The sequence below is a fragment of the Acomys minous genome (genome assembly GCF_964271855.1).
Source record: "Acomys minous genome assembly, chromosome: 16".
NCBI lineage: Eukaryota > Metazoa > Chordata > Mammalia > Rodentia > Muridae > Acomys > Acomys minous.
In genome coordinates, this window is record NC_140498.1 from 40944071 (window position 1) to 40971631 (window position 27561).

The window sequence follows — 27561 nt, forward strand, 5'->3', positions numbered from 1 at the left end:
GCTCAGATCACTGCCAACCCTAAGCCTCTGCTTTCCCCCTCCGTTCACTCAGCCCTGCCAGAGCCGTGCTCCCTCAGACACAGTGTGCTCCTTAGGTTCACCCCCAAGAACAAGGATAATGGGAAGTAAAGAGACAGATTCAAGGAACTAGGCAGAGTACGTGTGGGCTAGAGGTTGCGTGAATAGAGGGAGAGTCAACACCAGAGCCAGGGAAACCATGATCCTGGCCTGGAGACCTGAGGGCGTGATGGTGCGTGATGGGGCGTGATGGGGCGTGATGGGGCATGATGGTGCCAACTGCAAACGTGAGTTAGGCGAGGTGGTGACGTGCACAAGTAAAGCTAATGCTTTCTAGTCTCTTTGCAGACCTTGGCTACACGGAACTCTCAGACTCCTTGGATCATATGTTCCTAATACTTCCCGGACATTGCCTCGGAATGGCTTTTTCCAACTTGTACTACAACTTTGAACTAAAAAAGTTTTGCAGTGCTAAGAACTTGAGTGATGTTGACTGCAATGATGTTTGTAAGTACTATAAATAAAATTCACTGGTGTTTTTGTTCTGACATGATTTATATAATATAATTTGGCTTTTTTTTCTCCTATGTTTTTTTGAGACATGATTTCTTTGGGTAACCCTGGCTATCCTGGGACTCCCTCTGTAGACCAGGCTGGCCTCAAATTCACAGATTCTCCTGCCTCGGCCTCCCAAATGCTGGGATTAAAGTTGTGCACCACCACCACCCTAGTTTAATTTGGTCTTATTGAGACAAAATCTCACTATGTATCCCTGCCTGTTCAGGAACTCATTATTTAGACCAGGCTAGCCTTACCCTTGGAAAGATTTACCTAATTACAAGTATGTGCCACTCCATCAAGTTATAATTCATTGCAACGTTCACTCTTTTATATGAAATGGCATTGTATTTGCATATAAGCTATACATATCTGTACATTCTGTCTGTCTGTGTGTGTGTGTGTGTGTGTGTGTGTTGCTCAAGATCTAATACAGAGCCTTGTGCACATTAGGCAAGTGTTCTACCACTGAGCTATACCTAGTGTGCCTAGTCTGCTCACACATACTTTATCTCTAGATTTCTTTTTTTTTTTTAAGATTTATTTATTTATTATGTTTACAGTGTTATGCATGCATATATGCCTGCAGGCCAGAAGAGGGCACCAGATCTCATTACAGATGGTTGTGAGCCACCATGTGGTTGCTGGGAATTGAACTCAGGACCTCTGGAAGAGCAGACAGTGCTCTTAACTGCTGAGCCACCTGTCCAGCCCCTCTAGATTTCTTAAAACACTTAATACAGTATAAATACTATATAAATGCTAGTTACACTATATTTAAGAATAATGACAACAGCCTGACGCAGTGACACACACCTGTAATCCCAACACTTGAGGAGGCAAAGGCAGGTGGATCTCTGTGAGTTCAAGGCCAGCCTAGTCTACAAAGCAAGTCCAGGACAGCCAACCCTGTCTTAAAAGAAGGAGGAGGAGGAGGAGGAAGAGGAGAGAACTATACACATTTAGTAGAGATACAGTTTTTATTTTCTGAAAAAAAAAATTGGCATCCTCATCTTCCCATTGGCTGAGCCTGTGGTTGCAGAATCTGTGAATACAGAGAGAGAACGTATTGTACCATTTTGTATGGGACTCATGGAGACAGTAACCTACACATATACCAGAAGGAGACCAGTTAACAAAATGTGGTCACCTGTTCAGTAGAAAATTATACAATATGAAAATGTATTTTTATGTGGCCACTGTCTATTATAGATTATTAAGTGGAGCAAAATTGGAGAAGATAATGCGTAGTATTATTCCATTTTCATTTTAAAACATAGTATCTGGGCCAATGAGATGGTTCGGTGGGTAAAGGTGCTTGCCGCTAAGCCTGAGGACCTGAGTTTGATCTCTGGAAGTCACATGGTGAAAGCAGAGGACGAACTCGTGCAAATTGTATAATCTCCAAGTGTGCTGCTGTAGCTGTAGCATATGTGTCCCCACCCTAGGCGTGCATGCACACACACACACACACACACACACACACACACACACACACACACAAATGTAATTTTAAGGGCTGGTGAGATGGCTGCTAGCACTTCCAAAAGCCCTGAGCTCAATTTCCAGCAGGCACATGGTGACTCAGTTCTGGGGGATCCAGTCCTTCTTCCAAGGCTCTGTGGGCACCAGGCACACACATGTTATGTAGAACAGAGGCTTTGAGAGCCGGTTTGGTTTGGCTTGGTTTTGCAGTGCTGCATAGACTCCTAGGGTCTCCTGGCTGCTGACAGAGTGCTTTCCCACTGAGCCGAGAACCCCAGTCTCCTCCTGCGATTTTTGGTCAGTTCAGCTGCAGGGGGACTGATGATTGAAAGGACACTCAAACATGTAAGTATTTTGTGGCTGGGCGTGGTGGCGTGTGCCTTTAATCCCAGCACTCGGTAGGCAGAGGCAGGCGGATCTCTGAGTTAGATCCACAGTCTACAAATTGAGTCCAGGACAGTCAAGGCTACACAAAGAAATCCTGTATTGAAAAACCTAATAAATAAATAAATATTTTGTGTTTTAGATAAATGTCATATAAACAAGAAATAGTCTTTTATTATTATTAATGGGTTGGGTTTTGTTTGTTTGTTTCTTTTGCCTCAAATGTGCTAAGCATACTTTACCACTGAACTACTTTTTGAATATCTCTCTCTCTCTCTCTCTCTCTCTCTCTCTCTCTCTTTCCAAACAAGGTCTTTCTGTGTAGCCTTGGCTGTCCTACAATCACTTTGTAGACGAGGCTGACCTTGAACTCACAGTGATCCGCCTGCCTCTGCCTCCCAAGTGCTGGGATTAAAGGCATGTGCCACCATACCCAGAAACCTCTTTCTTTCTTTTTTTTTTAAGATTTATTTATTATGTATACAGTATGCATCAGATCACATTATAGATGGTTGTGTGCCTCCATGTGGTTGCTGGGAATTGAACTCAAGACCACTGGAAGAGCAGTCAGTGCTCTTAACCACTGAGCCATCTCTCCAGCCCAGCTCTCTTATTTTTAATTGACAGAAATCATATGTATTTATACAAAGTAGCATAAAAAAGGTCTTTTATTGTGTTCTTGGTTTTTTTTTTTATGTGTATGGGTGTTTTGCCTACATATATGTCTGTGTGGTATGTGCCTACAAAAAAAAAAAAAGGCATCAGCTCCCCTGGAACTGGAGCTATAGACAGTTGTGAGCTGCCACGCGGGTGCTGGAAACCAAACCAGGCTCCTATGGAGGAGCAGCCAGTGTTTTTATCCACTGAGCCATCTCTCCAGCCCCCTTGTTGTTTTTGAAAAATAATGTTTTTATTTTTTCTTTGAGAAATTCATAAACTATTTTGATCTTATTCTTTTTTTTCCCCCAAGACAGAGTTTCTCTGTGTACCCTTGGTGTTCTTTCTCAGAGAGAGAGAGAAAGAGAGAGAGAGAGAGAGAGAGAGAGAGACAGAGAGAGAGACAGAGAGACAGAGACACAGACAGAGACAGAGAGAGACAGAGACACAGAGACAGAGACAGAGAGAGACAGAGACACAGAGACAGAGACAGAGAGAGACAGAGAGAGACAGAGAGAGACAGAGACAGAGAGAGCGCATAGAGTTGAGGTTGTGTTGGCTAATTACTGCTGAGTACGGAGCCTGGCCTGATGTGTAGTTGCTCATTTTTCTTCTCCCAGAAGTTATCAGTTGCAATTAGCTTCATATCTAGGGGGGAACTTAATGCCCACTCTTCCTCTGTGCTCGAATTTTGTCTGCCTTGAGCATGTGCAGAGCCTGTTTCCTGTTCTGTCTGGAAAATGCAGTTTCTTGGAAGCCACCCACCACCTCTAGCTCTTAGGATCTTCCTGCCCTTTCTTTCGCATAGGTCACTGAGCCTGGATGAGAATGTAAGCATCCCATTTAGGGCTGAGCACTCCAATATCTGTGTTTGTTTGTTTGGAGACAGGGTTTCTCTTTGTATCCCAGGCTGTCCAGGACTCCCTTTGTAGACCAGGCTGGCCTCAAACTCACAGTGATCCACCTGCCTCTGCCTCCTGAGTGCTAGGATTAAAGGCGTGCGCCACCACGCCCGGCTGTTGGTTTGTTTTTTGTTTTTGTTTTCCAAGACAGAGTTTCTCTGTGTAGTAGCCCTGGCTGTCCTGGAGCTCTCTTTGTAGAACAGGCTGGCTCAGCAGTTAAGAGCACCGACTGCTCTTCCAGAGGTCCTGAGTTCAATTCCCAGCAACCACATGGTGGCTCACACCATCTGTAATGTGATCTGATGTGCATGGTATATATAATAAATACACACACACACAAAAAGAACAGGCTGGCCAGCCGGGCATGGTGGCGCACGCCTTTAATCCCAGCACTCGGGAGGCAGAGGCGGGCGGATCGCTGTGAGTTCGAGGCCAGCCTGGTCTACAAAGTGAGTCCAGGACAGCCAAAGCTAACACAGAGAAACCCTGTCTCGAAAAACCAAAAAAAAAAAAAAAAAAAAAAAAAAAGAACAGGCTGGCCTTGAACTCACATCAATCGGCCTACCTCTGCCTCTGGAGTGCTGGGATTGCAGGTGTACGCCAGCACACCCTGCCCCAACATCTTTTTTTTTTTTCTTTTCAGTTAAGGTTTAGTTTCCAGTGTGTGAGTGTTTTGCCTGCATGTATGTATGTGTAGCACATAGGCGCCCGGTGCCCTCAGAGGTCAGAAGAGAAGGTCAGAGTCCACTGGAACTGGAGCCACTGCGTGGGAGCTGGAAAGGAACCCAGGTCCTGCGCTAGAGCAGCAAGCACCCTTCACACTGAGCCTTCTCTCCATTCTGGGCCAACGTGCAGAGGATGTTACTCCTTGCAAGCATGCAGCGAGTGGGATTCTGTGATAATTATCATCTGCTGCAGGAAGAACCTTCTCCAGTGAGAGTTGAGCAGTGCATTGATCAGTGGCATAACAATGTGCCACTAGGAGTCATTCGATTGATGAGTTAGCAGGATAATAGCAGTAGGTTGTCCCTTGGGGTCTGTGACCCTAGTTACTGTGGGGTTCTTGTAGGTTCTGGTGTATCTCACGGGATGTTCTAGAACCGGACGCACGTTTATAGCAGTGCTCCCACCTCAGCTTCCTAAGTAGCGCAATTACAGGTGTGAAACACCACGCTCAGCTAATTGCATTGTTTTTATTTTTTAATATTTTAATTTCATTTTAATTTGTGTGCAGTGGTGTGAGGATGTCAGCTCTTGGAGTTACAGACAGTTGTGAGCTGCCATGTGGGTGCTGGGAATTGAACCCGGGTCCTTTGGAAGAGCAGGCAGTGCTCTTAACCGCTAAAGCCAACCCTGCAGCCCTGCGTCGTTTTTTTTTTTTGTAGAGAATTGGTAGCAGCAAGGAAAAGTACTCTTGTTTACCATTTGCTAGGACATGGCCATAGTGTTGATAACAATGATGCTTCTTTTAGTAATATCTGTTACTATAGGAATTTACTTGCTATTTACAAAGATGGGTAATACATTTTTAAATTGCCCCCTAAAAGACCCAAGGTGTGCTAACATATGCTTATTCATATTAGCAGAAGGATATGTGGTCCAAAAGAACACCTACGCCTGGGAATCCCTTGGGATAGGGAAGTACCTGACCGCCCTGGCCATCTTGGGGCCTGTCAACATCATCCTGCTTCTCCTCATTGAAGCCAATGCGTTCTACGTACTGAAATCCAGGCTTTCTGCCTTCGCTGGGAAGAAAAAGCCAGTGAGTAAATCGGGGTTAATGTGGTAGTGAGAATTCTGGGATTTTTGATTCCCTTAAAATACACAGAAATATGATAGGAATCTGTTTTCCTTTTAATCCCACATGTGGAGGGTATGGGGCTGCTTCTCAGCAGGTGACTGAGATTGTGCCAGCTGCAAATAATTTCTACAGGTTGTGACATCTGGAATTCCAGGGACTTCTCAGAGGGTGTAGAAATGCTAGGGCCCCGTGAGGTGTTGGGGGGGGGGGGGGGCGGGTGTTGTTGTTGGTTGAGGTCTGTAAGGTAGCTGTTGGCAAAGAAGGACCAATAAGAAGAGATTAGGTAATCCTGTCAGCGAGGGGCAAAGTTACCTCAGAGAGCTTCACGCCCCTAATCGGCAGGAAGAAGTCTAACGATAACGTCATCCCCTTTCAGACCCCCGGCTTTACTCAGAGATCTCTTCCCTTGCCCCTCTACCCATTTTTCTCTCTTACCTAGTGTTAGGGGGTTGAGAGGGTGGAAGAAAAGGGGTGGAGAGGGAGGAGGAAAGAAGAATAAAGCAGCAAACGCTGGTTATAGGTTAAGTCAGGTAAGAGCAGGTTAGGGCCTGGCTCTAAGCTTCCTTCCTGTGTTCTGAGGGAGCCCAGAGGCCATCTAGCCAGCTGTTTATAATCTCAGGCCAGAGAAGTAACCGCTCATGCCCAGGGGCCTCAGAGACCCTGGTCTGGTGCCCTGGGGTGTTTTAAGGGCCTCAGCTGAGTAGGAGCAAGACCATGGCTTGCTAAAACAACTCACCTTACGAGACACCTCTCCAGCCAACTGTGAGTGGACTAGAGGCGCTCCAGCCTGTCAGTGATTATCTCGTAGAAGCCATGGGCTCTAGAAACTGAAGGAGATGGACTTTTGTTATGTTTTGACGTTGCTGGGCTTTTAATTTGTTTTGTTCAAATGTGGTGCTTTGTGAGACCGCAGCGGCGCTGTGAGCCTGGGTGCTCATCTGTAGGGCCTTCAGGGGTGTCCCAGAGATGCCCCAGTGCTTCTGACTGTAGCCAAGCTCTAGCCTTCTACCCTCAAAGCCAGCTGCGTTTCTGCCCTTGTCTTGGGAGTGTAGGGAATAACCCGCGATGTGACGGAGCCGGAGGATGAAGACGTGCTGGAAGAGACAGAAAACATCAACCTCTATTTGGAAACACTAAGAAAGAAAAGCCAACTTATTGTTAAAGAAGTGTCAAAGGTAACGTTAGACTCAACCTTGCTCCTTCATCCGTTTGTCTGTTTGGTTTGAGACAGGGTCCTGCTAAGTGACCTGTGTAGACCTTGATGACTTCATGACCCTCCCACCTCTGCCTCCTGAAGGCTCTGGTTACCAGTACACGCCATGTGTCTTAGGGTTTCTATTCTTGCTGTGAAGACACACCATAGCCGCAGCAACTCTTAAAAAGCATACCATTTACCCGGGGCTGGCTTACAGTTTCAGAGGCTTAGTCCATTATCGTCATGGCGGGAGACATGGCAGCGTGCAGGCAGACATGCTGCCGGAGAAGGAGCTGAGAGTTCTCCATCCTGATCTGCAGGCGGCAGCAGGAGACTGTGTTCTTCCCAGGAGCATAGGGGACCTCAAAGCCCAGCCCCCCGCCCCCCACAGTGATACCCTTACTCCAGCAAGGCCACACTTACCCCAGCAAGGCCACACCTACCCCAGCAAGGCCACACCTCCTAATGGAGCCAAGCGAGGCCACACCTCCCTCTGGCCAAGCATTCACACACATGAGTCTGTGGGAGCCGTTTCTGTTCAACCCACCACATCATGCCTGGCCCTTATCGCTCGCTGGCTTTAGAAAGCCAAGAATACTTTTCTTGTGGGCGTTTACACGGAGAGTCCGCCTTCTGATAGGCTCGTGGCCTCTGCTCACAGTGGCAGATGGGCTTCCCGGAAGACAGACTTGATGCTTGAGCGTGAAGCTCACCTGACTTCCTTTTTACACTCAGAGACAGAGCCTGTGGTAGCTCTGCTGTCTCTTCTGTGCTCACCTGGGCAAAGGGGGAGCCTGACGTAGGAGGGGATGAGAGCCGTGCTTGCTAAAAACCTGAGAAAGAGTAGGGGACACATAACAGGCTTGGCCTCTCCTGTATCCAACAACAACTCTGGAGGTGCCAAGTAGGATAAGAGCTCTGGAAAACTAAACGGAGCCTCCCAAGTTTCTCTGAGATTCTTAGGAGGAATTTTTGGGGTTTGTTTTACTTTTTTTCAAGACAGGGTTTCTCAGCCGGGTGTGGTGACACACACCTGTAATCTCAGCACCCGGGAGGCAGAGGCAGGTGGATCTCTGTGAGTTCAAGGCCAGCCTGGTCTACAAAGAGTCCAGGACAGCCAAGGCTACACAGAGAAACCCTGTCTCGGAAAAAAAAAAAAGGGGCAGGATTTCTCTGTGTAACCCTGGCTGTCCTGGAACTCACTCTGTAGACCAGGCTGGCCTCGAACTCACAGAGATTGCCTGCCTCTGCCTCCCCAAGTGCTGGGATTACAGATGTCTGCAACCACACCAGGCTCTTAGGAAGAATTTTGAGATTTTTTTCAGACATCCAGGTATTTTATAGCGTCTCCTCCGCTTCCCCCCCTGCCATCCCCACCCCAAGTTTGCCAGTCCTGTCTCCCTTCAGCAACAACATCAAAGAGTTTTATTTGCTCAGGGACAAAGAAAAATAGCTTACTCCAGGAAGTCAGTTCACAACGGGCAAGGGCTGCAGGGAAGAAGCCTTAGTGGCTGGAGCAGTGCTGCAGGAGCAGGTTGTTCTGAGCTAGGGTCAGGAGAGGCAGCTGGGTCGGGTGTGCAGCAGCTGCTGACAGCTAGCCTCCTCTCTGCGTCTCTGCCCTGTGTCTCTCAGGTCTATAAGGAGAAGGTGCCCCTGCTGGCTGTGAACAAGGTGTCCTTCACTGTCAGAGAAAAAGAATGCTTTGGCCTTCTTGGCCTCAATGGAGCCGGGAAGACATCCGTTTTCAACATGCTGACAGGGGAGCAGCCCATGACGTCAGGGCACGTGTTTCTCAAGGGCCTCAACATCAAGTCTGACCTAGGGAAGGTGGGTGTGGCCCGGAGCAAACCTTGGGGACTGATAACAGGATTCAGGGGCATGATGCTTGGAACTTGATCTCTAAAAGGCCCACATGCCTACTTCATTTGCACCCCACCCCCCACCCCGACCCCCCAAATCTAAATGGGCATCCTAGATGCGTCTCTGAACTCTCGGTCACAAGTCAGGCTCCTTACGTGACACTGTCTCTCGAAGGCCTTAGCCTGGGGTGGGGGAGGTGGGGGAAGGGCACGGGGGGGGGGGCGGCGAGGGGGGGCAACACACACACATCCACCGGTCATTCAAGGTACCATCCAAAGTTGTCCAGTTAGCAGCCATGGTCCACGGAGGCTCCCACCAAAAGCCCCTCACATCCGCTCTCCAGAACCCATATCCTAGTCTCTATCTTCCTTAGTTCTCTGTAGAACTTGGTTGGCTTTTTCCAACTTCAAGCCCGAGCCTTCCTTTGCTTATGCTACAGCTTCCCTCCCCCCCGGCCCCCTCCCCCCTGCCCCCCCCACCAAGCTCCTCCCCCCGCAAGCCCCCCAACTCCCCCCCTCTCTGTTTACCTCTATCACTAACAGTTCTCTCTCGGGCTCATTTAGTAATCTTTTGTTTTGAGACATGATGCTCTCATGGAGTAGCCCTGGCTGACCTCAACTTTGCGATCCCCGAGTGTGGGGATTATAAATATGTGCCGCCATACCTGGCTTGTCTGGTAGATCTTTACCTGCCCCTGATGGCTGTGGTGTTCCTAAGTGCTGTACACACACCCCAGACATACATATACACAGAAAAAATGTGAATCTAGGCCTGGAGAGATGGCTCTGCAGTTAGGAGCACTAGATGCTCTTCCAGAGACCCAGGTTCATTCCCAGCACCTACATGCTGGTTCGTAAACACTGTAACTCCAGTTCCAGGGCCTCTGACACCCTCTTGCGGCTTCTGCAGGCACTACACCTATGTGGTACACCCTGACATAGCTGCAGGCAAAAACACCATACATATAAAAATAAAAGCCAGGTAGTGGTGGTGCACACCTTTAATCCCAGCACTCAGGTGGCAGAGCTCTTCAGAGCTCAAGACCAGCCTGATAAACAGAGCTAGTTCCAGCACAGCTGAGGCTACACAAAGAAACCCTGTCCTGAAAAACCAACCAACCAAAACAAACAAACAAAAAACCCAAAACCCTCCAAAAAACAAAAAAAACAAACATTTAAAAATTTAAGTAAAAAAACCAGGCATGGTAGCGCACACCTTTAATCCCAGCACTCAGGAGGCAGAGGCAGGTGGATCTCTGTGAGTTTGATTGAGACCAGGCTGCTGGTCTACAAAACAAATCCAGGACAGCCAAGGCTACACAGAGGAACCCTGCCTTGGAAAAAACAAAAGCAAAAACAAACAAACAAACAAAAATCATTTTAAAACATTTCAAGTAAATAGATAGCAAGATAAATTGTATAATTTAAAAGGTTAATTAGTTCATTCAATTAAATGATTAAAATGATCATAGAAGATAATAAAAATGTTAAGCATATAATGAGTAACTCCATACAACTGAAAAAATATCTACAAGTGTATTCATAGAAACATTATTCACAGTAGCCAAAATGGAAACAACCCAGATGTCCATCAACTGACAAATAAACATGAGAGTTTGGAAAGCAATGTGGTATTTATCGGCTGTAAAAAGAAATGGAGCTGTTCTAGTTTTATTTCTGTTGCTGTGATAAACACCCTGACAGAAAGCCACACAGGGAGGAAGGGCTTACTTGACTTCCAGGTCACAGTCCACTGTTAAGGCAGGAGCTTAAATTAATGTACCCACAGTCAGAGCAGAGACATAATGGAAGACACTTATCCAGCGATGCTTTAAAAAGCACTTAATAGAAACAGGCCTGGCATTGCATGCCAGTAGTCTAGCACCGAGGACGAGGCAACGGGAGGTTCATGAGTTCAAGGCTAATCAGGGTCACTTAGTAAGTTCTAGGTCAGCCTGGGATACACAGTGAGACCTGGCTGTCTCCAATCAAACGTTTAGCACATTTTTAAAAAAGATTTATTTATTTGTTCACTTGTTTATTATGTATACAGTGCTCTGCCTGCATATACACCTGCAGGCCAGAAGAGGGCACCAGATCACATTACAGATGGTTGTGCGCCACCATGTGGTTGCTGGGAATTGAACTCAGGACCTCTGGAAGAACAGCCAGTGCTCTTAACCTCTGAGCCGTCTCTCCAGCCCCACATTTAGCAAATTTAAAGAAAGGAAGGAAGGAAGGAAGGAAGGAAGGAAGGAAGGAAGGAAGGAAGGAAGGAAGGAAGGAAGGAAGGAAGGAAGAAAGATAGATTGATTAAGGTAAATTGGGCAAGGCAGTCTGCCAGCATCTCTGTGCGTCACTGTGAAATGCCTGAAGCATCCGCATTGCTCTTGTTGTCTTTCTTCTCAGCAGTTGCATCAGATCTGCAGACATCTGTCTTCCGGATCACCTGGAGCTGATCCCTTGCTGTGGGAGGCTCAGCAGACATTGCTTCCCTTGACAACCTCTGCCCCTTTCTTCCCTAAGCAGACATGGGGGGGGGGGAAGGCAGGGCCTTGTCTTCATCACCTCAATGCCCAGGCTATGTGGCCTCAGGTCACCCAGTTTCTTGAGTAGAAAGAGGGAAAGCAAACACTGTAGCTCCTTATTTTAGTGTCTGTGACAGGAGAGTGCTGGACCGTAGGCATGACCCAAGATGGTGAACTCTGAGTTTATAATAACAAAAGACAGAACTTGATTCAGATATGTCTAAACAGCCCAAGTCAGTTATTTTCTAAATGGAACCTAAGGAACTTCCTGGCCTTACCCATCCCTGCTGAACTCTGCTGGCCAAAGATTCTGGGAGAGGGGATGTCATCATCTTCCACTGTACACTGTTAGTGAGCCCAGAAAACTGTAGTGGACATTTCTAAACCCATGTTTACACAGTCAGCCTGCATTAAACTCAGTGAGTCATGAAACAAAACAAAATGGCACAAGTGTGGGACAGGTATTTACAGGAAGATGGAGTTACAACAGTCAGGGGGAAGTTAAGGGTGAGAGTAATTAGAACGCATTATATACACATATGGAATTATCAAAGAACACATTTAATTCATTTTAAAAGACTAGTTTTAAAAACCTCTTCTGGGTATATAGCAGCTAAACTGAGTGAGGAGTGGGGCTGTATCCCGCATCATAGGAAGATCCATAGAACATAATAATTAGCTGGAAGGCCGGGCGTGGTGGCGCACGCCTTTAATCCCAGTACTTGGGAGGCAGAGGCAGGCGGATCGCTGTGAGTTCAAGGCCAGCCTGGTCTACAAAGCGGGTCCAGGACAGCCAAGGCTACACAGAGAAACCCTGTCTCGAAAAAAAAAATCAGCTAAAAGTGTTCTTAGACAGTGGTAAGCGTGGGATGGTGACATTTGACAGACATCACGCAAGCAGCCTTGTTCCAGGAAGCATGCCTGTGGAGGACCCTGCCTTAGCTTGGACTGTGGGGGACGCGTACCAACCAGGCCACAGGCCACTGGCAGAGACTCCGGGGACATTTATGTAAATGTTCCATATGGAAAATCTATTTATAGATTGCATATAGAATAGAAGATATTTCTAAAGAGACAATGCTGGGGCCAGTGAGATGGTTCAGTGGTAAAGGCACGGTCAGGTCCTGCTGCAGGGTGCATGCTGCAGGGCGCATGCTGCAGGGCGCATGCTCCCCCCCACCCCCGCCATGCTGCTTCCAATAAACCTGCATTCCGATTATTTAATCAATTAAGCACTTGCTGCCAAAGCCTGGGTTCCATCTCCAAAACCCACCTAAAAGGCTTAAGGAGACAACCAACTCCACAAAGTTGTCCTCTGGTCTCCAGTTACAAACCCTGGCGTGCATGCACCCATCCCCCCCTCTACACAGACACAGACACAGACACACACACACACACACACACACCATCTTCATCAGAATAATGAAGTGATTTTAAAAGAAAAAAGCTGGGCATAGTGACGCACACCTGCAATCCCAGCACTCAAGGAGGCAGAGGCAGGCAGATCTCTGTGAGTTTGAGGCCAGCCTGGTCTATAAAGGGAGACCAGAGAGCCAAGGCTACACAGTGAAACCCTGTCCTTGAAAAACCAAAAATAAATAAAAAATAAATTAAAAAAATAAAAAAGAAGGAAAGAAAAGTAAAATAAAAACCAAGATGCTAGCCAGGTGTGGTGGCTCACACCTTTAATGCCAACACTCGGGAAGCAGAGGCAGGTGGATCGCTGTGAGTTCGAGGCCAGCCTGGTCTACAAAGCAAGTCCAAGACAGCAAAGGCTACACAGAGAAACCTGTTTTGGGAAGAAAAAAAAAAAAGAACCCAAGATGCTTCCCCTGACTCCTAAAATTAGGGCACTGGTTGCTTCTGTCTTCAGGACATGTGGGCAGGAGGCGGGAACGCACTCCTCCTCTTCCTCCATCCTTTAGAAGCCTGTTCACTGGCAACACTGCCAGCAAAGGCTGTACCCTGCCACCTGTTTCCACCCTTTCAACCCCCTAACACTAAATAAAAAAGGATAGAGCGGGAAGGGGGGCAGCGTTACGGTTAGATTATTTTCTGCAGATTAGGGGTGTCGAGTTCCTTGGGGCAAGTTTCATCTTCAGCGTCAGGATGTCGAATTTCTTCTTCTTATTGTATCTTCTTTGCACAAGACTGCTTAACAAAACTGCAACCAACAGCAACTAGTAACCAATCAACAGTCCACCCCACCTCTGGGGCCCTAGCACTGTTTATAAAATCCTCTGAAAAGTCCTCGGAATTCCACACATCACACACTTGCACAAACTATCTGTAGCTGACACGAGGCAAATCAGAGTCATTGGCTGTGAAGCAGCCCCGTCTCTCCACACATGGGATTAAAATGAAAGCATATCTCCATAATACTTCTGTGAGGTTTTTGTTTTGTTTTGTTTTTTGAGACAGGGTTTCTCTATGTAGCCCTGGCTGTCCTGGAGTCACTTTGTAGACCAGGCTGGCCTCAAACTCACATTGATTTGCCTGCCTCTGCCTCCCGCGTGTTGGGATTAAAGACATGTGCCGCCACCACCCGGCCCTTTTTTTATTTGTTTCTTTCTTTGTTTGTTTGTTTAAAGAAACCAAATTACAAAATTCTCATTACACTAAGACTTTCCAGCATTACGGTTACCTCACTCACGGCTCCCTCATGTTGCATGAATGTTCCTATGGCAGACATGAATGTTAACAGGAGGTAAACTGAGACACAAGGCCAAGGGAGGGTGCAGGGGCTGCTGAGTTCGAAGTATGGGGGAAGTACAGAAGAGGCTTCTCTCTGACGTGTCTCCCTCTTGGGCTGATATGACCCAGGTGCGGCATTGGATTGGTTACTGTCCTGAGTTTGATGCCCTGCTAAACTTCATGACAGGAAGAGAGATGCTTGTCATGTATGCCCGCATCCGGGGCATCCCTGAGCGCCACATTAAAACCTGCGTAAGACAGATCCTTGAGGACTTGCTCATGCGGATGCATGCAGACAAGCTAGTAAAGACCTATAGGTGAGATGTGGGCCTTCCCTCACCCTTCCCGCCTCCAGATAACCCCAGCCCTTCTCAGTGCTGGTGTAAAGCCTGGCAGGGCAGGCATGGAGGAGCCCTGCGGTCCACACCACTGGAGATGGCGGTGGAGGGAGCTATCCCAAGCCAGAGGCCGTTTTTTGTTTTTGTTTTTTGTTTTTTGTTTTTTGGTTTTTGTTTTGTTTTGTTTTGTGTGTGTGTGTGTGTGTGTGTGTGTGTGTGTGTGTGTGTGTGTGTCTGAGAACAAGGACATGCTACTGTGTGTGATTATAACAGCAGGGCAAGCAGATCTTTGTGTCTGCTAATTTGTGTCTGCTTCCCACTTTGGGTAGGGTAGGCTCTCATGTTAACCCCCTAGTTACCGCATCCTGATGTGTTTCCCAAAGAGTCTGAGGTAGTTTATCACTGTTGCCAGTAAACTCTAACTCAGGTTAGCTTAACCAAAGCAAGCTACTGACAGCCCAAATTCACAGACTCTCCTCCCCCGCCCCTCCGCCCCACGCCCACAGCGTGGTGTGCTGTGCCCTTGTAGGTAGGTAGGTGTCTGCCAGCACCCCGTCTTCGGATCTGAACTCGAAAGATGCCTCTGACCCTCGCCAAAGGGATTCGGGTGTCGATTAGAGCCCTTGCTCCTCCCCAAACCTGGCGCCTTGAGTCTTTGCCTATTTTGAAGATCAAATGAGTTTACACTTAAAAATTTAGACTGGAGCTTTGCACACATTAAATGCTAGCTATGCTACGGAAGCTGGAAAGGTGGCTCAGCAGTTAAAAGTGCTTACAGCTCTTGCAGAGGACCCAGTTTTAGTTCCCAGCACCCCCAAAGCAGCTCACGACCCCTTGTAACTCCAGCTCTAGATGATCAGGCACCCTCTGGGCCTTCATGAGTACCTGGATGCAGACACATGTGCACACACGTAAACCTTACAAATAAAATAAGGACAGTAAATAAATAAATAAAGCCAGTACGGTACTGTGCACCTGTAACCCCAGCACTTCTTGAGAGGCTGAGTTGGGAGGGTGGAAAATTCAGGGCTAGCCTGGGCTCCATAGTGAGTATCTTAAGAAAACCGGTTAACTATAATAGTCCTCTACCCTTACTCTCCGATGAGTAGTGCCCTGCCCCGGCACTCACAGAGAGCCTTGAGTCTCATGACCACATGCTCAGCCTGGGCACCTAGGGCCCTTTAGAATAAACCAAGTCACAGTTCAACAGTTGGTGCGGCTGGTTTTGAAAGCCCCACCCAGGTATGAAGCGGCTTTGAGAAGGTGGGTGGTGAACAAGTCTCCTTGTTCTACAATCGCGTTCTCCGTGTCTGTCCACCTTTGTCCCATCCACCCCCAGTGGCGGGAACAAGCGCATGCTGAGCACGGGCATCGCCCTCATTGGAGAGCCCGCAGTCATCTTCCTGGATGAACCGTCCACTGGCATGGACCCTGTGGCCCGACGCCTGCTGTGGGACACTGTAGCCCGGGCCCGTGAGTCTGGCAAGGCCATTGTCATCACCTCCCACAGGTAGAGCTTGGGCAGCTGTGGGCCGGTGGAGCAGCCAGAGTGGGTGGCTGGGGTGGGACCCGGTGAGCAGAAGGTATGGCGGCACCCGATACGGAGTCCGCCAGGACAATCCCAGGAGGCTGTGCGCGTGGCTCCACTCAGCAGGGCAGTCTGGAGCGTCCGCACAAGCCTCCTCCGGCACTGTCTGAGGCGTTCTCCTTTTCCCCAGCATGGAGGAGTGTGAAGCCTTATGTACCCGGCTGGCCATCATGGTACAGGGCCAGTTCAAGTGCCTGGGCAGCCCGCAACACCTCAAGAGCAAGTTTGGCAGCGGCTACTCCCTGCAGGCCAAGGTCGGGAGGGAATGGCAACAGGAGATGATAACGAAGTTCAAGGCGTTTGTGGACCTGACCTTCCCCGGTGAGTGATGGTGCTGGTGGGTCCCAGGCTCCTGCCTGGCCCTGTTAGCCGCTATGGATTCTGGGCACGCAGGCCGCCCTTTCTAGCCCTCCAGTCCAGCCTTATCAGTATCTGTTTTGTACAGGCAGCGTGCTGGAAGATGAGCACCAAGGCATGGTTCAATACTACCTGCCTGGCCAAAACCTCAGCTGGGCACAGGTGAGCGCACCTCTTACTTCACCCACTCCCTGAAGGCGGCTTTCATGTGGCCTCTGCCAACGCCACGGGAATGTTTGTGTGGAAGTCACAGCGTGTAGTGTGTGAGCTGGTAGGAACCTCGGAAGTCAGCCAGCTCTTCCTACCCGCGTGGACTTCAGAGAGAACAGGGGCAGGCCTAGAGAGGAGCCACACGCCCAGTGTCACACAGCAAGCCAGGGACCAAGCTGGTACCCTGGTACCCGTTTCTACCACAAGAGCAGGCGGCTGAGTGAGACCCGAACGTTGTGCCTTGTCACAAGCTCTCACAGGGTGGCCTCCTCTGCACTTTCCACCTGCACTTTCCCACACTGCCTCTCCCTGGCTGCGTCGCATCACCTATGGGTGGACTCGTCCCTCTCCTACAGGTGTTTGGCATTATGGAACAAGCCAAGAAAGAGTACCTGTTGGAAGACTACTCCATCAGCCAGGTCTCTTTGGAGGACATCTTCCTGAGGTTCACCAGCCCCGGCTCCTCCACTAAAGGCAAACAAGGGCAGGCTGTCCCAGCCAGGCCCTGACCACCCGCTCACTCTAAGGCTAATCTCGGTTCAGCGTCCCCACCCCACCTCCCTCACAGCCTGTCCCTCTGTAATAAAGACCTTCCTGCGGGGTGGCCTGGCCGTGCAGAGCCTGCGGAGTGAGTTACCCTGTCTGTCGCGTTTGACAAACCAACCCCCTCACAAAAGCGGCTCAGGAGAAAAGTTTATCCTGGCCCCTAGTCCCGTGACACAGGTCGTCACGGCTAGGCAGCCACGGCGGCAGCTCCTTGGAGAACAGCCACTATCAGGGGGCACAGGGCAGTGGGTGCCTGGGCTCTGATGACTCTTCCCGTTCCATACATTCCGGGACCCCCACCCAGGGAGTGATGGCACCCACAGTGGGTGAGTCTTCCCACCTCAGCCTAGCCAAGATCACTCCCGCAGGCAATCCCCGGGATTGTCAGGTGATTCCGGGGCTCCCCCAGTTGGCGATTGAGAACAACCATCACGATCCCACCCCTTGTCAACCTGACACCAAAGCGCATCATTTAAATCATAGCATTCCACTCTCCGTCCTCAAATACCATGTTCGTCTCATAATTCAAGATAAGAGGGCAGAGCCGGGCGTGGTGGCACACACCTGTAATCCCAGCACTTGGGAGGTGGAGGCAGAGGCAGGCGGATCGCTGTGAGTTCGAGGCCAGCCTGGTCTACAAAGTGACTACAGGACAGCCAAGGCTAAAAAAAAATAAAAGAAAGAAAGAAAGAAAGAAAGAAAGAAAGAAAGAAAAAGATAACAGGGCAGCTTCAAACGTCCCCAGGGTATCTGATGGTTCCGATGGCTGTCAAGTTCAAAGTTCACGTCTCATCTAAGACTTGAGGCATCCTCTTAACTATTAAGTTCTACAAAGCCCGAAACAATTTGTATACTTGCAGCATACAGTGCCGTGGAATAGCATACCCATTCCACGATGGAAGAAACAGCACAGTAAGGAGTGACCGGGTGGAAGCAACACCGAACCCCGCAGGTTAAACAAAAGATCCTATGCCCGGCAGCTGGAACTCACATCATTTTTTGGATACCAAAGGATTTAGGTAGCCCTACCTCTCCAGCTCTGCTTCCCGTAACACACATAGCCTGCTTTGTTCTTTTTTTTTTTTTTTTTTAATCAAGACCGGGTCTCTCTTTGTAGCCCTGGCTGTCTCTGTGTAGCTCTGTAGACCATGCTGGCCTCGAACTCACAGGGATCTGCCTGCCCTGCCTCCCAAGAGCTGGGATTAAAGGCGTGTGCCACCACTGTCCAGCTATTTTGGTTTTTTGTTTGTTTGTTTGTTTTTTGAGACATGTTTTCTCAGTGTAGCCCTGGCTGTCCTGAAACTCACGATGTAGAGCAGGGTGGCCTCGAACTCATAGATTTACCTGCCTCTGCCTTCATAACTAAACAAACAGTACTCTGAACAGTTCTGCCAAGTTCTTCTTTTTGTTTGTTTGGTTTTTTGTTTGATTGTTTTTCGAGACAGGGTCTCTCTCTGTGTTAGCTTTGGCTGTCCTAGAGTCGCTTTGTAGACCAGGCTGGCCTTGAACTCACAGCAATCCGCCTATCTCTGCCTCCTGAGTGCTGGGATTAAAGGCGTGAGCCACCACCGCCCGGCTGCCAAGTTCTTCTGTTGGCTCAATATGCAGCCAAGGCCCCTTAGACCACAGCGGTATCAGCTTCTGCATGCTGCCCATGGGACACTTTCCAAGGCAGTTGCTTTTGAGGAGCCAGGAGCCCCTTCAGTTCTTTCACCTTCAAATAAATGTGGACCTTGACAAGATAGATGGGGCACTGACTCCTCTGAAATTGACCTTACTTTGGCCAAGTCAAGCTTCCTAGAAGAAACGGTAAGATTGGGTGTGGTGTAGAGTGATTCTCCAATTTCAGCCCATCTCTTAAATGATCTTATAGTTACCCCTTGGGGGGATTGTAGTACCGCCTAGGCAAAAGACTGGAATCTATCTCTCAGTGGAGCCCTGCCATTGTCTGCTTCCTTATCCTACCCAGGCTATGGTAGCGCAGACCTTTAATCCCAGCACTCTAGGGGCAGAGGCAGGCTGACCTTTTTTTTTTCTCCTGGTTTTTTTGAGACAGGGTTTCTCTGTTATCTTGGCTGTCCTGGACTCACTTTGTAGACCAGGCTGGCCTCAAACTCACAGCGATCTGCCTGCTTCTGCTTCCTCCCAAGTGCTGGGACTAAAGGCGTGCGCCACCACGTCCGGCATGGCAGGCTGATCTTTAAGTTCAAAGCCAGTCTGGTCTACAGAGCAAGTTCCAGGAAAGCAAGGGCTACACAGAGAAACCTCATCTTGAAACGAACAAAGCAAAAGTTAATTCAGTCGGACAGGGAAATCGCCTGTATTGGGATTCAGACCCGGAACACGCAGCTGAGGTGCCTATTTAACATACCAAAGCCAACCACCTGGCCTCCTAGCACCCCTCAGTCTCGACCTGAACTTTCCAGCCCAGCAGCTGGCTTTCTCTCCCCCCAGAGGCTCACAGTATAACCCAGACACTTTGTCTTTCCCTTCTTCTCTCTGCCAGCTTTCTCTCCCTGCCCTATGCTTTTCTGTCTTCTTTCTCCCTCTGCACGGTGAATTCCCCCGGCCCTGTGCCTTGGAACCAGTGAAGCCGCCTGCAAGCTACCCCCAAACAAATCTGCCTTTATATACTTTAATTTGGCTTGAATTGGCTCATTTCCTTGGTGGAGAATACCAATCCATGTGACCCAGATGCAACCACCCAGGAGGCTAGGTTCACCTTAAGCCGGCCGTGCTAAAGAAGTGGGACATGTCTTAGTGACATTTCTATTGTCATGACAAAACACTAGGACCAAGCCAATTTATAAAAGGAATTATTTAACTGGGCCTTGCTTAAAATTTCAAAGGATGAGTCTATCCATGTCCAGCATGGTGTGGAAGGTGATAAGCAGGCAGCATGGTACTGGAGCAGCCGCTAGAGCCTACATCACATCCATAACCATTAGGCAGGAGGAGATGACTGGAGTGGTGTGGGCTTCTGAAACCTCAAAGCCCATCCCAGGGACACGCCCCCTTCAATAAGGCCACACCCCCTAATCCTTACCAAACACTTCCACCAACCGGAGACCAAGCATTCAAACATATGAGACTTTGGGGGCTGTTCTCATCCAAACCACCACAGGAAGAATACTTATTTCTTTCTTTCTTTCCCTTTTCTTTCTTTTTGTTTGTTTGGGGTTTTTATTTATTTATTTATTTTTTGAGACAGGGTTTCTCTGTGTAGCCTTGGCCGTCCTAGACTCACTTTGTAGACCAGGCTGACCTGGAACTCACAGCAATCCACCTGCCTCTGCCTCCCGAGTGCTGGGAGTAAAGGTGTGTGCCACCACGCCCGGCTGAATAATTATTTCTTTAGTGAGATAATTTACTTTTCTTTCTCGGAATATCAGCCCTCTTTGACTTGCTTAGAGAATCACTGCCATGCAGCTTTGTAAGCCTGTCTAAGCATGCTTCCCCTAACACTCTCCTCACTTTCTCTCTAAAGCCCCACAGCCACGCTTTTTGCCCCGTGGCTGCTTCCTGTGGTGTGACTGCCTGCTTGGCATAGCTTTCTGTCTGGTCCACTCCATCTCCCTCCTCTGGGCAGTTTCAGAGATTTACAGTTTGCCTGCTCTACAGCTTTTCTTTTAAACGCTAATAAAATTGTCTGTGAGGTTCAAAAGAAACAGAAACTTGGGCTGGAGTGATGGCTCTTCTGGCCTGTGCGTGTATATGTAGGCAGAGCACTGTATACATAATAAATAAATAAGTCTTAAAGAAGAAGAAGAAGAAGAAGAAGAAGAAGAAGAAGAAGAAGAAGAAGAAGAAGAAGAAGGAGAAACAGAAACTTGAAGGGAAGCACTGCTGCTCCTCAAATATTTACCCAGGACCTGCAGGAATAGACTAGAGAAGGTGCCAGGTCAAGAGAACTCCCAGAACTCAGACCACAGATGCTGCAGAGGCAAACGCCTCCCACCCAGCACGCCCCGCGCAGCGCAGAGGATCTGAGAAGCTCCCCTCTCGACTCAGTGCAGATGTGCAGCAATTCATTTCCTAAGCATAGTTTTTATTTCCTACAATTATTTACTCTCCACTGTTGCATATACGTCATAATGGTTTTTCTTTCATGTGTATATTGCTCAGTTAGAATTTGATTGGTTTGTATGATTCTCCACCCAGTCTCCTATAAGGCATTATTTACATTTTTTTTTCCCTAACAGGTTCTCTCTGTGTAGTCCCGGCTGTCCTGGAACTCACTATGTTGACCAGGCTGGCCTCAGATTCATGGGATCTGCCTGCTTCTGGCTCCCATGAGTGCTTTTACTATACTTTCACCCATGCCTGATACACTTTCTTTTTCTTTTTCCTTTTTCTTTTTTTTGTTTTCTTTTTTGGTTTTTTGAGAGAGGGTCTCTCTGTGTAGCCTTGGCTATCCTGGACTCACTTTGTAGACCAGGCTGGCCTCGAACTCACAGTGATCCGCCTGCCTCCGCCTCCCAAGTGCTGGGATTAAAGGCTTGCGCCACCACCACCTGGCCTGATACACTTTCTTAATTCTATGTCTTTTCCTCTTTCAGCCTTTTCCTTTCATTGTTTTTACTTCTCAGTTGTAACTTTCTATAGCTTTAGCTGTCCCAGCAGTCTGCGGACCCTAACAATAGCCCAACTTCCCTTCCCAGGTACCTTTCTTCCTCAATTTTTTTTTCTTTTCAAAATCAATCTAATATCTACTCCTGTCCTCACCCATCAGACATCCTCCCTCCTCCTAATCTTATTAAAATCCCATTGTACTCCACACTACCCTAGGTTGCTAATCCTCCAACAGTTCCTGAAATCCATGGGCCGTTGCTGTTACTTAGGTCATACCCCTAACAGTGCTCTTATTCTTCAGCTGTGTTTGCTCTCACAGCTACGATTCTACCCAGAGGATAATGTAGAGATGACACCAGGCACCCTGAGCTGCTGGACTCACGAACTGATTTCTGAGTTTCTACCACATCCAACTCTCTCTTGAACATTGCAAATATTTCAGGCGAAAAAAACACAGCTGATTTTAAAAAATTAAAAAAGGCAACAGAATAACTCCTGATGCAGAAACCCTGATGCAGAAGCATACTAATCATAAAAACACAAAAAATAACATAACTCATGCAAAAATTACAAATCCTACAGTGATGGTGTCCAGCGATGGTGTTCAAAGAATGAAGAAAATAAGCTCACGTGGGTCCAGCAAGAGATGGTTCAGGACACACGAACGGCTGCCGTGCAAGCCTAACGACAAGAGTTGGCTCCATGGACCCCACACGGTAAAAAATATAGAATTCCTGAAAGTTGTACTCTGCCTTCCACATGCTATGGTGTGCACTCACTTGCACTTACACACATCACAACTCACACTTTTAAAAAAGTACTTTTTTTAGAGTTAAAAAAGTAAGCTCCTGAGCTCCTAACCATCTGCACTGGAATCTGATGCCCTCTTCTTGGATACAGACATATCTATCTATATATATATATATATATCTTTTAAGAAAATATATGAAAATAAGCTCCTGATTGGGAACACAGATTAATGACATAAAGTAGTACAAATTATCAAGTAGGAATACAATAAGAAACATACTGAAAAAATGGTATGAAATGCTGGAAGTAAAGCCATAAGACAAATAAAAAGCCCTGTGAATAGAAATAAGTAAATGTTAGTGTTTGCCAACTTGATACAAGCTCGGGTCATCTGGGAAGAGGATCGCAAATGAAAATCATCATGTCTGCCTGGCATTTTCTGGATTAGAGGTTGCTATGGAAGAACCCAGCCCAGCCCGGCATGGTGGCGCACGCCTTTAATCCCAGCACTCTGGGAGGCAGAGGCAGGTGGATCCCTGTGAGTTCATGGCCAGCCTGGTCTACAAAGCGAGTCCATGACAGCCAAGATCGCATATAGAAACCCTGTCTTGAAAAACAAAAACACAAAACAAAACAAAAAAACAAGAACCCAGCCCATTGGGGGTCATGTCACCCTAGGGACAGGTAGCCCTGAATTGTGTAAGAAAGCAGGTTGAGCCAGCTACGGAGAGCAAGCCAGGAAGCAGCATCAACCATGGTCTTGGCTTCCCTTCCTGACTCCTGGTTTCTGCTTGAGCTCCTTCCCTGACTTCCTACACGATGAACTGTGACCCTTAAGGCAAGAAAACAACCCCTTTGCTTCTCATGTTGCTTTTGCTCATAGTCTTTACCACAGCAATGGAAAGCAAACTCAGATAGTGCATAAAACCCCAGAGATGCTCCGTAGAAAATCTCACCCATAGAACAGATCAAAGAGAGGACAAAATGTTTGAACTTGGAAACAAGAACAGATCCAACAAGATCAAAGATAAAATACTAAGAAGGCATGAGTAGGAATTCCAGGATATAAACTGGATGTGGTGGCTCACGCCTTTAATCCCAGCACTCAGGACGCAGAGGCAGGTAGATTGCTATGAGTTTAAGGCCAGCCTGGTCTACAAAGCAAGTCCAGGACAGCCAGGACTTCACAGAGAAACCCTGTCTCGAAAAACCAAAAAAAGAAAGGAATTCCAGGATACACAAAACATTGTAAGAAAATAAAAATAAATAACATTAAGAGTCTCATTCTTAGGGCACTGAAAACATTTGCAAAAGAATCATGATAAAATTTCTCACAATTAGGAAGACTCCAAGCCAGATACAGAAGGCATTTAGAACACCAAGACAACAAGACTCCCCTCTCCCAAAAAGAACCTCCCATCATCATATTAAAACATTAATTGTAAGCCGGGCGGTGGTGGCGCACGCCTTTAATCCCAGCACTCTGGGAGGCAGAGGCAGGTGGATCTCTGTGAGTTCGAGGCCAGCCTGGTCTACAAAATAAGTCCAGGACAGCCAAGGCTACACAGAGAAACTGTCTCGAAAAACCAAAACAAACAAACAAACAAAACATTAATTATACAGTATAAAGGAAGTATATTGAAAGCAATATAGAAACACCAAAACACACAGAAAGGCAAGCCTATCATAGTTTTCAGTTAGCAGCAGCCTCACTGCCATAGATACTGGATAAGATTGACTCTACAATGTGAATCTTCAGCAGAGGAGGCTAGGGACCCAGAGAGCCCTAAGGATTCAGAGTGCCTCCTACATTGAGCGTTTATTAGGAGTAAGGACAGGCAAAGATAACCATAAAAATCCTTAAATGTTCACAAGGAATAGAATGTCTGGCTTAGAAGATCACCAGGGAGAACAGAGACAGAAAGGACAAGGAAGTACAGACAGAAAAACACGAGGACTTGCAAGTCCACACGCTCTTTTGTTCCTTTCCCTGCCTCCTGCATGCTAAGGGTGAGCGGCTCTGTGACTTCCATCAGCCTATGACGTGGACATGCTTATGGCCTCATTTCTCAGTGGTGTAAACTGAGACCTAGAGACAGACATTCAGCTTTCCAGTGTTCTATGCCACCATAAAACTGGGGCAGAATTCTCAAAGTGGGATCCCCAGCTAGTAACAGGAGCAGTAGTGGCTTCTGAAATCTTTTTTTGTTTGTCTGTTTGTTTGTTTGTTTGTGAGACAGGGTTTCTCTGTGTAGCCTTGGCTGTCCCAGACTTGCTTTGTAGACCAGGCTGGCCTCAAACTCACAGTGATCTACCTGCCTCTGCCTCCTGACTGCTGGGAGGCTTCTGAAACCTTGATAAAGCTTTAGGTTTTTCTAGGGTTAAGGTCTCGGCTCAGTGATACATGTGTTTAGCATGTGAAGGATCTAGGGTAAATTTTTTGTTTGTTTTGTTTTTCAAGACAGGGTTTCCCTGTGTAGCTTTTGCTGTCCTGAACTTACTTTTTAGACCAGGCTGGCCTCAACCTCACATCGATCCACCTGCCTCTGCCTCTCAAGTGCTGGGATTAAAGGCGTGTGCCACCACCTTCCAGCTCTGGGTTAAATTTCTAATACTCTATCCGCAAACAAAAGAAAGAAGTAATGTAGATTCTTGGGCCCTGTCTTAGTTATTTTTCAGTTGTGGTAAGACACCATGACCAAAACAAGTTATAAAACAAAGTGTTTAAGCTGGACGTGGTGGCACACGCCTTTAATCCCAGCACTCAGGAGGCAGAGGCAGGCGGATCACTGTGAGTTCCAGTCCAGGACAGCCAAGGCTACACAGAGAAATCCTGTTGGAAAAAAAAAAAAAGAAAAGAAAGAAAAGAAAAGAAAAAAAAAAGAGTGTTTCATTTGGGGTATATGGTTCCAAAGGGTTAAAGTCCACGACCATCACTGTGGAGAGCGGGGCAGCCATGATGGCACTGGAGCAGCAGCTGAACTCTCACATCGTAATCCACAAGCAGGAGACAGAGGGAGCAAACCCGGTGATGGGTTATCTCCACCAACAAAATAAACCAATTCAAGCCAGATTAAAAGTATAAAAGGAAAAGCCAGTGGTACACGCCTTTAATCCAAGGCACTCAGGTGGCAGAGGCAGGCAGATTGATGTGAGTTTGAGGCCAGCCTGGTCTGCAGAGTGAGCCCAGGACAGCCAAAGTTACACAGAAAAACCCTGTCTTGAAAAGAGAATGTTAAATATGAAATATTCACCAGAGTGGATATAATATGGAGAAGTTTATTATCAGGGAAAGGGTGCAGGGGGGGGCGGGGGGAGAGGGAGAGAAGAAGAAGAAGAAGAAGAAGAAGAAGAAGAAGAAGAAGAAGAAGAAGAAGAAAAGCTAGAGGGATAGAGACATGAAGAGAGTGGAAGAGAAGCAAGAGGGAGAGCTAGCTGTTTGTCTTTTTATATATTCCTGGGCAGGAGCCCGCCTAGTGGCAGGTAGGTAATGACGTCATATGTTGCTAGGCCGACTGGGGCAGTATGCTAACAAAGAAGCTTCCAGATGAAAGTCACGATTCAAGGAAGAGATGTAAAAAGAGCAATGCAGACAGCACAGAAAGCAGACCCCCTGCGTGCAGACAGCTTAACAAACCAGCTGAAGAGGGACAGATAGTTCACCCGATGGGCAGACTGGAACGCAGACTGGCAGACTTGATGCTGAAATGGACTGCTGCTGAAGGGCAGATGATCAGGACGGCAGTTATGGGAGATCATCGTATCAATGGCGGAGTGGTTCTTCATAAGGACTTTTGGACTGTTAAGTTTGTGGGAATTGTGATTGCCTTTTCTTTGTGTAGAAAATGTTAAGTATACAGTGTTCTGTCTGCATGCACACCTCCACGCCTGAAGAGGGCGCCAGATCTCATCGCAGATGGTTGTGAGCCACCATGTGGTTGCTGGGAATTAAACTCAGGATCTTTGGAAGAGCATCCAGTGCTCTTAACCTCTGAGCCATCTCATGTCTGTTTCCATTGTAAAAGTTAAACTGTGTACACTTTTTAGGCTAAACCGAAAGGGGGGAGGTTGTAGAGGAATTTAACTCAGAACATTGCTGCTGTGGCAACAGACCACATCCAAAGATCTATGACCCAGCTGGAGTACAAACACACCTTTAATACAGGAAATAGAGACCAGCAAATCTGACTTCAAGCCCAGCCTGGTATAGAGCAAGTTTCAGGTAAAGAAAAGCTTAGGTCTAGGCATGGTGGTACATGCCTTTAATCCCAAACAATGAAGGTAAAGTTAGTTTGTAGAAAGAAGCACTCATGTTTGAAAGTGATGTCTAATTGAGTGGCAGAAAAGGTGACGAATCAGAGAAGACAGAATAGGATATGCCTAACTTTCATTCTGTTTTTATTTTGTTTTTTTTTCTTTTTCTTTCTTTTTATTTGGGGGGGGGGGGATTAAAGGCTTGTGCTATCCTGCCCAGCTTCACTGCCTCATTATGATCACCAAGGTCAACTATAAAAATACAAGGTCCAGCTATCACAATTCAATATTTTAAAAAATAATTTATTTATTTTTATTTTATGTCCGACGGTGTTTTGCCTGAATGAATGTCTATGGGTGTCAGATCTTGGAGTTACAGACAGTTGTGAGCTGCCATGTGGGTGCTGGGAATTGATCCTGGATCCTCTGGAACAGCAGTCAGTGCTCTTAACCTCTGAGCCATCTTGTCAGCCCCCAAAATTCAATGTTTTGACTAACCTAATTAAAATACCCAGTTAGAACTTCCTAACGTGTTATAGCTCATTCTAAGACAGACCTTTTTCCTTAAAATTAACACTTTAAGGCTAGGCGTGGTGGTGCATGCCTTTAATCCTAGGACTCAGGAGGCAGAGGCCAGCCTGGTCTGCAAAGAGAGTTCCAGGACAGCCAGGGCTACACAGAGAACCCTGTCTCGAAGAAAAGAAAAAAAAAAAACCAAGAAAACAACAACAAAATATGAACACTTGCAAAGCTATTTGCTGGTTTTTTTTTTTGGGGGGGGGGTTGGTTTTTCCAGACATGGTTTCTCTGTGTAGCCTTGGCTGTCTTGAACTAACTTTGTAGACCAGGCTGTCCTCGAACTCTC

The 27561-nt window shown here is 47.4% G+C and overlaps 1 protein-coding gene across 1 annotated transcript in view; it reads left to right on the top strand.

The window, feature by feature from the left end:
* The window catches only part of LOC311587659 (ATP-binding cassette sub-family A member 17-like), a 71741-nt gene extending 54589 nt beyond the window's left edge, over positions 1-17152 (top strand). The window contains exons 23-31 of the mRNA XM_084764721.1: positions 367-525; positions 5588-5766; positions 6858-6980; positions 8633-8827; positions 14211-14398; positions 15759-15929; positions 16138-16328; positions 16453-16526; positions 16931-17152. Of these exons, the coding sequence (XP_084620847.1) occupies positions 367-525; positions 5588-5766; positions 6858-6980; positions 8633-8827; positions 14211-14398; positions 15759-15929; positions 16138-16328; positions 16453-16526; positions 16931-17083 (1433 nt within the window). The 3' untranslated portion in view covers positions 17084-17152. The remainder of the gene's footprint in view (positions 1-366; positions 526-5587; positions 5767-6857; positions 6981-8632; positions 8828-14210; positions 14399-15758; positions 15930-16137; positions 16329-16452; positions 16527-16930) is intronic.
* Positions 17153-27561: the final 10409 nt, after the last annotated feature.